Genomic DNA, 15,252 nt, shown 5'->3' with positions numbered 1-15,252 from the left:
GAACCTTCTCCAGAATAGATCACTAACTGGGTTACAAATCAGGTTTCAACCAATACCAAAAGATTGGGATTATTCCGTGCATATTTTCAGACCACAATTTTGACACTTGAACTCAAACAGAAGAGGAAATTTGGAAGAAACTCAAATGCTTGAGAGATACAGAGCATGCACCTGAAGAATGAATGTGTCAACCAGGAAGGTAAAAATAATTTAAAAAAATTATGAAAACAAATGAAAATGAAAACAGCTGTTCAGAACCTTTGGGATACAGCAAAGGTGGTCCTAAGGGGAAAGTACACAGCAATACAGGCCTTTCTCAAAAAAATTAGAAAAGTCTCACATGTACAGGCTAAACTTACACCTAATGGAGCTGGAGAAAGAACAACAAATAAGCCTAAACTAAGCAGGAAAAGAGAAATCATCAAGATTAGAGCAGAAATCAATGACATAGAAACCAGAAGAATAATAAAACAGATCAGTGAAATAAGGAGCTTGTTTTTTGAAAGAATTAATAAGATTGATAAACCTCTAGCCAGACTTATCAAAAAGAAAAGAGAAAGGACCAAATTATTAAAATCATGAATGGGAAAGGAGAGATCATGATCAACATCAAGGAAATACAAACAATTTTCAGAACATAATGTGAGCAACTATATGCCAACGTTTTAGGCAATTTGGAAGAAATGGATACATTCCTGGAAACCAATAAACTACCACGTCTGAAAGGGGAAGAAAGAGATAACCTAAACAGACCTATAGCCAGCAAGGAAATTGAAATAATAATAAAAAATCTCCCAACAAACAAGAGTCCAGGATCAGATGGCTTCCAAGGGGAATTCTACCAAACGTTTAAATAAGAACTAATACCTATTCTTCTGAAGCTGTTCCAAAAAATAGATATGGGAAAAAACTTCCAAAATCATTTTACAAGGCCAGCATTACCTTGATCCCTAAACAATACAAAGTCCCCATCAAAATAGGAATTATAATTGACTTTCTCTGCTTGACTTATTTGACTTAGCATAATTTCCTCCAGTCTCATCCATGTTGATGCAAAAGTTGGGTATTCATCCTTTCTGATGGCTGAATAGTACTCCATTGTACATATGGACCACATCTTCTTTGTCCATTTGTCTGTTGAAGTGCATCTCGGCTCTTTCCACAGTTTGGCGATTGTGGCCATTGCTGCTACAAACACTGGGGTGCGTATGGCCCTTCTTTTCAGTACATCTATGTCTTTGGGTTAAATACCCAGTAGGTTGGGGGAACCAGGTGGTGGGTATTAGAGAGGGCATGGACTGCATGGAGCACTGGGTGTGGTACAAAAACAATGAATACTATTATGCTGAAAATAAATAAAAAAAAATACCCAGTAGTGAAGTTTCTGGGTCATAGGGTAGTGCTGGAGGGGAGGGCGATGAGGAGATGGGTGAGCCCAGTGATGGGTATTAAGGAGGGCACATATTACATGGAGCACTTGGTATTATATGGAAACAGTGAATTTTGGGACACTGCATCAAAAACTAATGATGTACTATATGGTGACTAACATAACATAATAAAAAACAGAACAAAATAAATCTTGAAAATCTTTAAAAAAATGGGAATTACATGCCAGTATCCCTGATGAATATGGATGTCAAAATTCTCACCAAGGTACTAGCCAATAGGATCCAACAGTACGATAAAAGGATTATTCACCCCGACCAGGTGGAATTAAATTCCTCAGATGCATGGGTGGTTCAACATTCACAAATCAGCCAATGTGATAGATCATATTAATAAAAGAAAGGATGAGAACCATATGATCCTCTCAATAGATGCAAAAATGCATTTAACAAATCCAGCATTGTTTCTTGATTAAAACTCTCCACAGTATAGGGATAGAGCAAAAATACCTCAATATCATAAAAGCCATCTACGAGAGGCCCAGAGCAAATATCACTCTCAATGAGGAAACACTGAGAGCTTTTCCCCTAAGGTCAGGAGCACAGTAGGGATGTCCACTCTCACCACTGTTGTTCACTATAGTACTAGATGTCCTAGCCTCAGCCAACTGAGAACAAAAAGAAATAAAAGTCATTCAAATTGGCAAAGAAGAAGTCAAACTCACTCTTCGCAGATGACATGATACTTTATGTGGAAAAGCCAAAAAACTCTACTCCAAAACTGCTAGAACTCATACAGGTATCCGGCAATGTGGTAGGATATAAAATGAATGCAAGAAATCAGTTGCTTTTCTATCCACTAACAGTGAGACAGAAGAGAGAGAAATTAAGGAGTTGATCCCATTTACAATTGCACCAAAAACCATAAGATACCTAGAAATAAACCTAACCAAAGAGATAAAAGATCTGTACTCCAAAAAGTACAGAACAATTATGAAATTAACTGAGGAAGACACAAAGAAATGGACAAACATTCCATGTTCATGAATTGGAGGAATAAATATTGTTAAAAATGTCTAGGCTACCTAGAGCAATCAACACATTCAATGCAATCCCTATGAAAATACCATTGACATTTTTCACAGAGCTAGAACAAACAATCCTAAAATTTGTATGGAACAGAAAAGACTCTGAATAGCCAAGGGAAAGTTGAAAATGAAAACCAGAAAACCAAAGCTGGGGGTGTGGGGGGCATCACAATGCCTGACTTTGAGCTATATTACAAAGCTGTAATTATCAAGACAGCATGCTACTGGCACAAAACAGGCACATAGATCAATGGAACAGAATAGAGGACCCAGAAATGGACTCTCAACTCTGTGGTCAGTTATTCTTCAACAAGGCAGGAAAGAATAGCCAGTGGAAAAAGGATAGTCTCTTCAATAAATGGTGTTGGGAAAATTGGACAGCTACATTTAGAAAAATGGAACTGGACCATTTTCTTACAGCGTACACAAAGATATACTCATATGTTTGCATGACCTAAATGCGAGTAAGGAATCCATCAAATCTAGCAGAGAATACAGGCAACAACCTCTGTGACCTTGACCATAGTAACTTCATGCTAGACGTGTCCCCAAAGGCAAGGAAACAAAAGCAAAAATGAAGTATTGGGACTTCATCAAGATAAAAAGTTTCTGCACACCAAAGGAAACAACAAACTAAAAGACAACCTATGGTTGGGGAGAAGATATTTGCAAATGACATATCACATAAAGGTCTTGTATCCAAGATCTAAAAAGAACTTATCAGACTCAAAACCCCCAAAATCAAGTAATCCATTTAAAAAATGGGCAAAAGACATGAGCATATACTTTTCCAAAAAAGACATACAGATGGCTAACAGGCACATGAAAAAATGCTCAACATCATTCATCATCAGGGAAATACAAATCAAAACCACAATGAGATCCCACCTCACGCCAGTCAGAATGGCTGAAATAAACAACTCAGGAAACAATATATGATGGCGAGAATGTGGAGAATGGGGAACCGTTTTACACTGTTGGTAAGAATGCAAGCTGGTAACAGCCACAGTATGGAGGTTCCTCAAAGAGTTAAAAATAGGGCTACCCTTTGACCCAGGAATTGTACTACTAGGTATTTGCCTCAGAGATACAAACGTGATGAATCAAAGGGGCACCTATACCCTAATGTTCATAGCAGCAATGTCCACAATAGTCAAAGTGTAGAAAGAGCTGAGATGTCCATGGACAGAGGAATGGATATAGAAGATGTGGTTTATACATGCAAAGGAGTATTACTCAGCCATCGGGAAGGATGAATACTTAACATTTACATTGACATGGATGGAACTGGAGGATATTATGTTGAGCAAAATAAGTCAATCAGAGAAAGGTAATTATCATTTGGCTTCATTTCTATGTCAAATATAAGAAATGGGGTAGCAGACTGTAGGGGAATGGAGCGAAAACAGAATGGGAAGTCATCAGAGAGGGAGAAAAACCATGAAAGAAAGAAACTGAAGTTTGCTGGAGGGGAGGTAATTGGGGGGATGAGGTAATTAGGCGATAGGCATTAAGGAGGGCACATAATATGTTGAGCAGTGGGTGTTATATGCAACTGGTAAGTTATTGAACAGTACATTTGAAAAAGAAACAAAAAACAAAAAGGAAGGACACCTCAGTGGCTCAGTCAGTTGTATCTGACTCTTGATTTCAGTTCAGGTCATGATCTCATGGGTCCTGAGATCGAGTCCTGCTTTGGGCTCCACACTCAGTGGATAGTTTACTTCTCTCCATCTTCCTCTGCCTCTCTCCCTGCTCATGTGCTCTTTCTCTCTCTCTCCTTCTGAGATAAATAAATCTTTAAAAAAATCCAAAAAAGATGCAGTTTGAAGAGCTTCCACATTGAACACATGGATATGTGGGGAGGATGGTGCACCTGGAGAGGGCATGGAAGCTACATTCCCTTTCCCCATGCCTTGACCTATGCACCTCTTCCATTTAGCTGTTTCTGAGTTATATCCTTAATAATAAACTGGTGATCTAGTAAGTAAGTAAGTATGATCAAGTAAGTAAATAAATAAACAAACCTCCTAATGAGAGTTATTTGGTTGCAGAGTATCTTGGGTTTTATCTGTCTGAATGTGTTCTTGCTACCCCCTCATTTTTGAAACAAAAAAAAACTTAATTTTATTGAGTATATAATTCCCAGTTGTGTTACTTCCTCTTGTACATTGAAGATATTATCTTGTGCAGTGTTGTTATTTAGAAGTCAAAATTTTGTTTAATATTTGTTCCTTTGAAGGTATCTATTCTCTGGCTTTTTTTTTTTTTAAGATTCCTTTTCTGTCATTGGCATTATGGAGTTTTACTATTGTATATCTAATTGTGGTTTATTTTTTCTTTATCCTTCTTGGGATATGTTGGATTTCTGAATCTCTCCAGTGTTTAGTTTAGTCCTGGAAAAATCTTGGCCTTTCTATTTAGATATTTTCTCTGCTCCTCTCTTTTCATTCTATCTTACACATTTCTTTCATTTCTTAAATTTCTTTGCATAATTTCTTCAGATTGACCAGTTCACTAAGTCTTTCAATAGCTAAATCTAGTCTAACTTGTCAATTGAGTCCTTTTTCTATTAACTTTTTAGTTTTAATTCTAGTATAGTTAATGTATGCTGTTATATCATTTCCAGTATACAATATACTGATTCAGCAATTCTATACATTACTCAAGTGCTCATTGTAAGTGTAATATTTAATCTCCATGACCTATTTTACTCATCTGCCCACCCACCTCTTATCTGGTAACTATCAGTTTGTAATCTATAGTTTAAGAGACTGTTTTTTTTTTTGTCTTTTGTTTTCCTTTGCTGGTTCCTTCTTTTTCATTCCACATACGAGTGACATCATGTTGTCTTTCTCTGACCAACTTATTTCACTTAGCTTTATACTAATTCCTTCCATATCCTTGCAAATGGCAAGATTGCATTCTTTTTATGACTAAATAATAGTCCTGTGTGTGTGTGTGTATGTATGTATGTATATCACATCTTCTTTATCCATTCATCTGTCCATGGACATATGGGTTACTTCCACAATGTGGCTATTGTAAACGATGCTGCGATAAACATAGGGGTATATGTATCTCTTTGAATTAGTGTTATTGTATTTTGGGGTAAGTACCCAGTAGTGCAATTACAGAATCCTAGAGGGAACTCCAGACTGTTTTCCACAGTGGCTGCACCAATTTTCATTTCCACCAACAGTTCACAAGAGTTCCTTCTTTTCCACATCCTCAACAACACTTGTGTTCTCTTACGTTTTTTATTTTAGCCATTCTGACAGCTGTTGAGTTGATACCTCATTGGGGTTTTGATTTGCATTTTTTTGATGATGAGTTATACTGAACCTCTTTTTTTAAGTCTGTTGGCCATCTGTATGTCTTCTTTGGAGAGATGTCTTTTCATATCTTATGCCCATTTTTCAAAGGGATAATTTGTTTTTTGGGTATTGATTTTTATAAGTTTTTTGTATATATTTTGGATACTAACACTTTATCAGATATAATATCTTTTCCCATTCAATAGATTGCAGTTGTATTGATGGTCTCCTTTTTTGTGCAAAAGCCTTTTATTTTGATTAGTCCCAAAAATTTATTTTTGCTTTTATTTCCCTTACCTCAGGAGGCATATCTAGAAAGATGTTGTTATAGCTAATGTCAGAGTAGTTACTGCCTCTGTTCTCTTCTAGGATTTTTATGGTTTCACATTTAGGTTTTTAATGCACTTTTAATTCATTTTTGTGTATGGTGTAAGAGTGGTCCAGTTTCATTCTTTTGTGTATGGTTGTCCAGTTTTCCCAACACCATTTGTCGAAGAAACTGTCCTTTCTCCCATTGCATATTCTTGCCTCTTTGGTTGGAAATTAATTGACTGTATAATATTTGGGCTTATTTCTGGATTTCCTGTGTGTTCCATTGATTTATGTGTCCAGCTTTCTGCCAGTACTACTCCATTTTGATTACTACAGCTTTGTAATATAACTTGAAATCTGGATTGTGATACCTCCACAGTTTGTTATCTTTATTAAGATTGCTTTAGCTATTTGCAGTCTTGTGGTTCCACACAAATTTTAGGATAGTTTGTTCTAGTTCAGTAAAAAAAATGCTATTAGTATTTTGGTAGGGATGATATTATATCTGTAGATTGTTTTTTCTAGGTTTTGTTCATGATTCCATGTTCTATGAACCATCTATTTTAAAGCAAATGGTGACAAGGTAAAAGCTGGCTATATTGTTTATCTCTGCATTTCTGTTGTTTTTTAATCTAAGCTTCTGAGCGGTCTTTATAAACAGCTTCCTGGATCATTCCCCCCATTTAAGATGTTTTAAAATATATTTTATCATCATTTTTAGTTGCTTTTAGCATGAAGGTCTATGACTTCTGCTATACTCCTGAAAAAGGAAGTCCAGCTGTTTTACATTTTTAACATGAACTTTTTTTTTTTTTTTTTTGCCTCTAGCTTCCCATATATACTGCACCACCTCTGCAGTCTAAATATGTTGAAGAGCAGCCTGGTCATTTACAAATGGGCTTTGCATCCATCCGCAGTACAACTGGTCGTTATATTGGCTGGTGCAAGGTAAGTGAGTACTAATAGTGGTTTAATGTTGGAGTTTTCTGATTTTTTCAGACAGGTAATTCTTCTGTTGCATTTTGTATTGGCAGAGGTTACTCAGTGACATTCGTCAGGTGAATGGGTTGATCTAGAGGCCCTAAGACAGTTCATTCTCATCGTTAGTACCTTGTCACAGATAGCTAGAAGGCTGGGCTCAGCTAGGAATGTTGTGTAAAGCAACTACATGTGGCCTGTCAAGCCTTGTGATCTGAGCATAGTCAGATAACTTACCAGGCAGTTCAGGGGTCTTACAAAGAGGCCCTTGGCAGAATTTACTAAGCTTCTTATTTGTCATCGGATGTCCAAGAAAGTTACTTATACAGCATTCTATTGTTAGATCACAAAGGCCACCCCAGTTTTAAAGGGAGTGGAATTAGATATCACCTCTCAATATGAGTAGCAGCCAAGAATTTGTGGCCATGTTTAATCTACTATATCACTACTGCGTGTATTAAGATAGTTCAGCAAGCATTTATGTTATTTTTCATGTACAATTGTTTGGCTATTTACAAGAAGTTCTGAAATTATTTCTCAATTTTTTCTTACTTGGCTAAGCAAAATGTTAATTTCTTGGATATAGCTCATAAGACCATTCTGAATATAGTCAGCTATTGGGAAAAATGAAATTCATCTTACTTTAATATTTAGATTTGGGTGCCTGGGTGGCTAAGTGGGTTAAAGCCTCTGCCTTCGGCTCGGGTCATGATCCCAGGGTTCTGGGATTGAGCCCCACATCGGGCTCTCTGCTCAGCAGGGAGCCTGCTTCCCTCCCTCTCTCTCTCTCTCTCTCTGCCTGCTCTCTGCCTACTTGTGATTTCCGTCAAATAAATAAATAAAATCTTTAAAAAAATACTTAGCCTTTAGTCAGCATTATCTTGCAGCAGAGTGATGGAGTAAGGATAAAATATTGATGTTACATTATCCTCACATCAACATAGTTGTGTTGGCATCAACATGTCCAATGTCAGTGTCATAATGATAATGCTGGTACCATGTTTTCATCATTCTGACCTTATAACTGCACAACTTTTTCTCAGATACAACCTATCCAATTGTGAACCCTTGTTCTTTTTTGTTTCTAATACATTCTTTTTTAAAAAAAAAAGATTCTAATGGTTTTATGAAACACTAAATATGAATTCTGGTCATTCCAGGTGATATTTAAAATACCTGATGAATACTGGTGTTATTTTTTTAATTTGTGTCTGTCAGACAGCTCTAATAGTATTAGTTATATTATACACTTTTAATAGTTTGATCTCAGAGGAAAGTGTATTAACTAATAAGGGTTTGAATCATGCCCCTAATACTATATACCAACAGCCAAATGATTCATACTTAAGTCTCCTGAGACCTAATTTTCCATAGTGTTCTCAAATTTGTTTTCAGTGAGGTAGATTGTTCCTGAGGGATCCTTAAATTGCTGTTGTAACTATCACCCAACTTAAGACTGAAAGAACTTTTATTCTCTTAATATGCTGAAGTGAATAGGTTGAAGAAGGGCACTTTGAATGCATTTCATCTTCAGTGTAAACAACTTTTTCTCTCTAATTTTGCCCTAAAAACGTAATCTATTCTTTAAAAAATTACTTCTGACTCAAGTTGCATTCTGCGTTAAACTTAGAATCTTGCAGTCCAAATTCAGTTCTTCTTCTCCTTAGTGTTTTGAAATTTTAGGTAGCAGTGACCCACAATGGTAAAAGTGAATTCCTAAACAAGCTAAGGAAAACTTCCCAAAAGGAGTGACTAGTTTTTTTCCTCAACAGTTACATGATTTTCAGTCAACCAGTCAATAGGTATTATAACTTTAAAGGTGAGGTCTTCTTGAGAGAGTCTTTAGGGAGAAGTAACTTTGACAGTTAAGGTCTGTGCTGGTTTGTACAGCTTGAAACCACGATGAAGGGATGAACCGCTACATCTCTGATCTCTGATCACCATGAAAATATCTGTGATAAGGTTACCGAGATATCATGATAATAATGACTTGTTTCCTGTGTAATGAAATTATTTCTCTGTTCTTTGCTTTGAAAATCGTTTTTGTTCTTTTTATCCCATGGTTTCATAGCAGCTAGTTAGAGATGGAGACCATATATTTCATTTGTGTTTTCTGGTTTCTTCAATGGAGTACAGCATGACTATGGGCAGTTACTCTGGGTAAATCATCCTCTGCCTTCATTGTTTGAAGGCAGATATAATTGAGATAGTACCTACCACTTGGTAAATGAGTGTAACCAAATTCCTTGCATTAAAATAAATTAGTTAGAAATAGGTAAAAGAGCAAATTTGATTTAAAACTTCAATCACTTCAGTGAGTTAATAATCTTAATTTGTAGAGAATTTATATTCCTATATAAAAATAATATAAACACTAGTCTTTGTAGGATGATTTCTATCCTGAAATAAATGTCTTATTTAGATTTTTTCCCATTCTGATTCACACTTTAAAAAAAGGAGAAGATGAAGTACTTTCTTTAAGTTTGTTGTTACTACTTTCTTTACAAATCATTATGTTGTTGCTACCACATCTGTATTAATCAGATGTTGCTTCTAAGCTGAAATTTACCTCTATCCATGATTTATTTAATTTCCATTCATTTTTCTAAGGCTTTATAAAATAAGGTGATAAGTCTTTGTATTTCTGCAATAAATTATCTGTGAAATGCTCTGACTACTTTATAGGCATTACTTTACTTCTTTATATGAGGAAAATAGTAAACAAGTATTATCCATGTTAAACAGAATGAAAAGCAAGGCATGAAGCTAATTCAACAAGTATTCTCATGTGAATAAATAGGAAAATTAGAGTTAGATTTGAATACAATGCTAAGTCAACATTTTAATATGGTCTCAGAGATATGGACTATATGATTTAATTATCAACATCTTCAAAAATGCAGATGTCCTTTTTTTTCTTTTTGCTTAGGGTGTTTATGTGTTTGTGAAAAATGGGATAATGGATACAGTACAATTTGGAAAAGGTAGGTGAGTGAACCATCCATAATTAGAAATGTTAAGGAGGGCACGTATTGCATGGAGCACTGGGTGTGGGGCATAACAATGAATCTTGGAACACTGAAAAAATAAAATCAAATATAATTGGAAAAAAAGAGAAGTTACAGAATAACAGAAAAAAAAAGAAATGTTCTGTTGTCTTGTTAACTTGCAAGGTTTAAATGTGAGAAAAATAAAGGCGGTAAGTTATTAATTATCATGTTTTACCAACTGAGAAGATACTCTGTATAGAACTTTATGAGAATATGAGAGTATTAGTAACTGTCATTTATTAAGCAATTATATGCTAAGACACTATGATAAGCATTTTACACAATTTATCTAATTTAATTTCTATACCAATTCTATAAGTGTTGGTATTATAATTATTCCCCTTTTTACAAGATTTTATTTATTTATTTGAGAGAGAGTGTGAGGGTGAGTGTGAGCACAAGCCGGGAGAGGCAGAGGAAGAGGGACAAGCAGACTTCACACTGAGCACAGAGCCCAACATGGGCCTCCATCTCATGACCATGAGGTCATGACCCAAGCTGAAATCAAGAGTTGAATACCCAACCAACTGAGCCAACCAGGTGCCCCTGTGATTATCCATTTTTTACAGATAAGGCAACTGAGGTTTAAAAAGGTAAAGTAGGTTGCCAAGGTCCCATAGATAGTTAAGTGGCAGCGCCTAGACTCAAACTGAGGTCTGTTTAGCTGCAAAGCTCATGTTATATGCTCAAAGCATAAAATAGAAACATGTCCACATTGTTATGAATTAGTTTAAATAGGTGCTGTTTGCTGTTAAAATGCATAGAATTTTGGCATCCGTTGCTAGGAAACACTAATACCAGTCATTAGAATATTTGAGCTAATGTTGGAAAGCAATTTTATTTGATTATTTAATTTGATAATTGTATTTGACAGTAGATATATCTTCCTAATATTCTTGGCCTAAGCCAGTTGTTAAAATAAATGTGTATGGGAGACAGAAAGATCAGCTAAAATTTTAAATGTCTCCATGATATTGATGACTGGTAAAGGTATTATTACTTAAGGTATATAGGAATTAATTCCAAATTATATTCCTCATCAGTCTTGAGGAATATAATTAAACAAGTGATTACTATTAAATAATTAAATGTGATGTAAGAGTCTATTTTTGGGGTTGCATGGAAACAAATAATTTAAATATATAAAAAGCCAAAACATCTAGACTTGTGCCCACTCTTCATCTACTTTTGGTCTAGGCTCACTTCTCCTGATCATTGGTTTTAACCAAGAGCAGTGGCTGCTCTGGGTATTGGGGAGTAGTGGCAAGCAGTGTCTACAAGCTACATGTATCCCTAGTTAATTATTCAAAGTTCCTTAATAAAATATTTCTATTCCTACTGGATCCTGTCTAAGTTTGAACAGGTAAGTCCAGAAGCATTTCCATTAGAGAGATAAATACTACATAAACAAGCAGTTACTTTATAATAATTCATGCAAAGGTGTGAACTCTAGCACCATATTTCATTAAAGAGTAATAATTGCCTGTATTAAGAAAACAGTTATTAAGTCAGCTATGGAAGGAAGATTTTATTTTGTAGCAAGTAACTGTTTTAACTAGCTTTTTCATTTGCTGCTCAAATCATTATTTTTGTAGCTTTTTTTGAAGAGTGTTTACGATCTTCTACTATCTTAGCAAATCTCTTTAGCATTTCTGCATCATATTTAGGATGCCTAAGTCATTTATATTAGTCATTATAGTAAGTCATTTATATTAGTTTTTAACTTACTTCTTAATAGATGCATATATTTACCTGAAGAATCCACCTCAAGATTTTCTTCCAAAACTTGGAGTGATTACAGTTTCAGGATTGGCAGGCTTGGTTTCAGCAAGAAAAGGTAGGGTTTAAAAAAATACATTTTTTCTTTCAGTGCCTTTATATCCTGAATTTTACTGTCATGGGAAAACCTCATAGTCTTTATTGAATATTGTTAGGATAGGGTACTGTGAAAATTTTTAGATTCTATGTTACAACATGTTTACTTTTATAAAGACTGTGCTTTAAAAAATATAGTTATTTCAAGATGTTTAACATCATTAGCTATTAAGTAAATGCAAATGAAAGCCACAGTGACAATATTAGAATGTCTAAAATTAAAAAGACTCACCATACCAAGTATAGTTAAGAATGTAGAGCAACTGAAACTCATACACTGCTGGTGGGAGTACAAAATGGTACAGCCATTCAAGAAAACAGTTTGACAATTTCTCTTTTTTTAAAGGTTTTATTTATTTATTTGACAGCGACAGACACAGTGAGAGAGGAAACATAAGCGGGGGAGTGGAAGATGGAGAAGCAGGCTTCCTGCTGAGTGGGAAGCCCAACGTGGGGCTTGATCCCAGGACCCTGGGATCATGACCCGAGCCGAAGGCAGTTGCTTAATGACTGAGTCACCCAGGTGCCCCAAGTTTCTCTTAGAAAGTTAAACATGCTGTTATCATGAGACCAAGTAATCACACTCCTGGGTATTTACCCTGGAAAAATGAAAAATCTGTACCTAAATGTTTATAGTAATTCTATTAATAATTACCAAAAGCTGGAAACAACCTAAATGTCTTTCAAGGGTAAACTAAACTGTGGCACATCCAAAGGAATTAGACTCACTAATAAAATGAATAAGCCATTGACACATGCAGCAATCTTGATGAATCTGACATTAAGAAGCCAGTCTAAAAAAGTTACATGTGCTGTGATTTTATTCATACAACTTTCTCAAAAAGACAAAACTATAGTAACAATAACAGCAACAACAACAACAAAATATCAGTAGTTCCCAGGAGTTAGGTATGGGAAGGTGTGACTGACTATAAGGAGGTCACATGAGATTTTTTTTTTAACAGGGATAGAACTGTTCCATATCCTGATTGTACTGGTGGTGACATGACTCTATACATGTATTAAAATTGATAGAAATATAGATCAATTTTCTGTATGATATTTAAAATAAAATTAAAAAATATATAGCTATTCCTATTAAAATTATAATTTATCATTTTGTCATCTTTTAGATAACTTTATTTTTTAAAAGGTTCTTTAAATTTAAATTCCAGTTAGATAACATATAGTATAATATTAGTTTCAGGTGTACAATTTAGTGATTCAACAGTTTCATACAACACCTAGCACTCAGTACAACAAATGAACTTCTTAATCCCCATCGTCTATTTAACCCATGTCCCCACTTACCTCCCCTCTGATAATCGTCAGTTTGTTCTTTATAGTTAAGAGGCTGTTTCTTGATATGACACTTTTTTTTCCCTTTGCTCATTCATTTTGATTCTTAAATTCCACATATGAGTGAAATCACATGGTATTTGTCTTTCTCTAACTTATTTCACTAAACATAATACTCTCCAATTCCATCCATGTCCTTGAAAATGGGAAGATTTCATTCTTTTTTAAGGTTGAGTTAAACTCTGTGATTGATATCTATCTGTCTTATCTCCTTCATCCATTTATCAGGCGATGGATACTTGAACTGTTTCCATAATTTGGCTACTGTAGATAATGTTGCTGTAACATTGGGATGCATGTATCCCTATGAATTACTATCTTTGTATTCCTTGAATAAATTCCTAGAAGTACAGTTGTTGGTTCATAGTTCTATTTTTAACTATCTGAAGAAATTCCATACTGTTTTCCAAAAGGCTGCACCAGCTTTCATTACCACCAGCAGTGCAAGAGGATTCCCCTTTCTCCACATCCATCACTAACTCTTGTTTCTTATGTTATTAATTTTAACTATTCTGAAAGATGTTGTAGTTTTGATTTGTATTTCCCTGATGATGAGTCATGCCGAGCATATATTCAAGTGTCTGTTGGTCATCTGTATATCTTCATGAAAAAATACCTATTCATGTCTTCTGCCTACTTTTTAACTGGATTGTTTGTTTATTGTTTAGTTTTATAGGTTGTTTATATATTTTGGATAATAACCCTTTATCAGGTATGTCATTTACAGATATTTTTTCCCATTCTGTAGGCTGCCTTTCAGTTTTGTTGGTTGTTTCCTTCACTATGCAGAAGCTTTTTATTTTGATTAAGTCTTAATAGTTTATTTTTGCCGTTGTTTCCCTTGCCTCAGGAGACATCTCTAGAAAGAAGTTTCTATGGCCAATGTCAAAGAAGTTACTGCCTGTGTTCTCTTCTAGAATTTTCTTGGTTTCCTGTCTCACAATTAGGTCTTAGCTCCATTTACAGTTTATTTTTGTGTATGGTGTAAGGAAGTGGTCCAGTTTTGTTCTCTTGCATATTCCTGTTGAGTTTTCCCAACACTATTTGTTGAAAATACTGTCTTTTTCCTACTGTATTTGTTCCTTCTTCAATATTAATTGACCATATACTTGTAGGTTCATTTCCATTCATTTCCATTAATCTGTGTATCCATTTTATGTCAGTACTGTGTTGATCACTACAGCTTGATAACTTGAAGTTTGGAATTGTGAGGCCTCCAGCTTTGCTTTGCCTTTTTGACTGCTTTGGTTATTCAGGGTATTTTGTGGTTCCATGCAAATTTTAAGATGTTTTGTTCTAGTTCTGTGAAAAATGCTGTTGGCATTTTGATAGGGATTGCATTAAGTGTGTACATTGCTTTGGGTAGTATAGACATTTTAACAATATTTTTTCTTTTAGCCCATGAACATGGAATGCCTTCCTATTTCCTTCTGTATCTTTAATTTCTCTCAGCAGTGTTTTATAGTTTTCAGAGTAAAGGTCTTTTGCCTCTTTGGTTAGATTTCTTCCTAGATATCTTACTGTTTTTTATTATATTTTTAAATTTAAATTCAATTAATTAACATATAGTATATTATTAGTTTCAGAGGTAAAGTTCAGTGATTCATCAGTCTTATATAACTCCCAGTGTTCATTACATAGCATGCCCTCCTTAATATCCATCACCCAGCTACCCCATCCCCCACCCCACCCCTCCAGCACCTTAAGTTTATTTCCTGTGATTAAGAGTCTCTTATGGCTTGTCTCCCTGTCTGATTTCATCTTGTTTTATCTTTCCCTTCCTTCCCCTGTGGTCCTCTGTTTTGTTTCTTAAATTCCACATAGGAGTGAGATCATATGATAATTGTCTTTCTCTGGTTGACTTATTTCACTTAGTGTAATACCC

General features: G+C 35.1%; 1 protein-coding gene across 1 annotated transcript in view; it reads left to right on the top strand.

Annotated features, from left to right (window-relative positions):
- The window catches only part of LOC116861910 (MICOS complex subunit MIC27-like), a 552,532-nt gene that overhangs the window by 13,098 nt on the left and 524,182 nt on the right, over positions 1-15,252 (top strand). Inside the window, exons 2-4 of the mRNA XM_032848804.1 lie at positions 6,934-7,053; positions 10,013-10,067; positions 11,872-11,970. Of these exons, the coding sequence (XP_032704695.1) occupies positions 6,934-7,053; positions 10,013-10,067; positions 11,872-11,970 (274 nt within the window). The remainder of the gene's footprint in view (positions 1-6,933; positions 7,054-10,012; positions 10,068-11,871; positions 11,971-15,252) is intronic.

The sequence above is a fragment of the Lontra canadensis genome, unplaced genomic scaffold (assembly GCF_010015895.1).
Source record: "Lontra canadensis isolate GAN:19392208 unplaced genomic scaffold, GSC_riverotter_1.0 scaffold209, whole genome shotgun sequence".
Classification (NCBI taxonomy): domain Eukaryota; kingdom Metazoa; phylum Chordata; class Mammalia; order Carnivora; family Mustelidae; genus Lontra; species Lontra canadensis.
The sequence above is the reverse complement of the archived record's forward strand: the minus strand, read 5'-3'. Positions and strand labels throughout refer to the sequence as shown.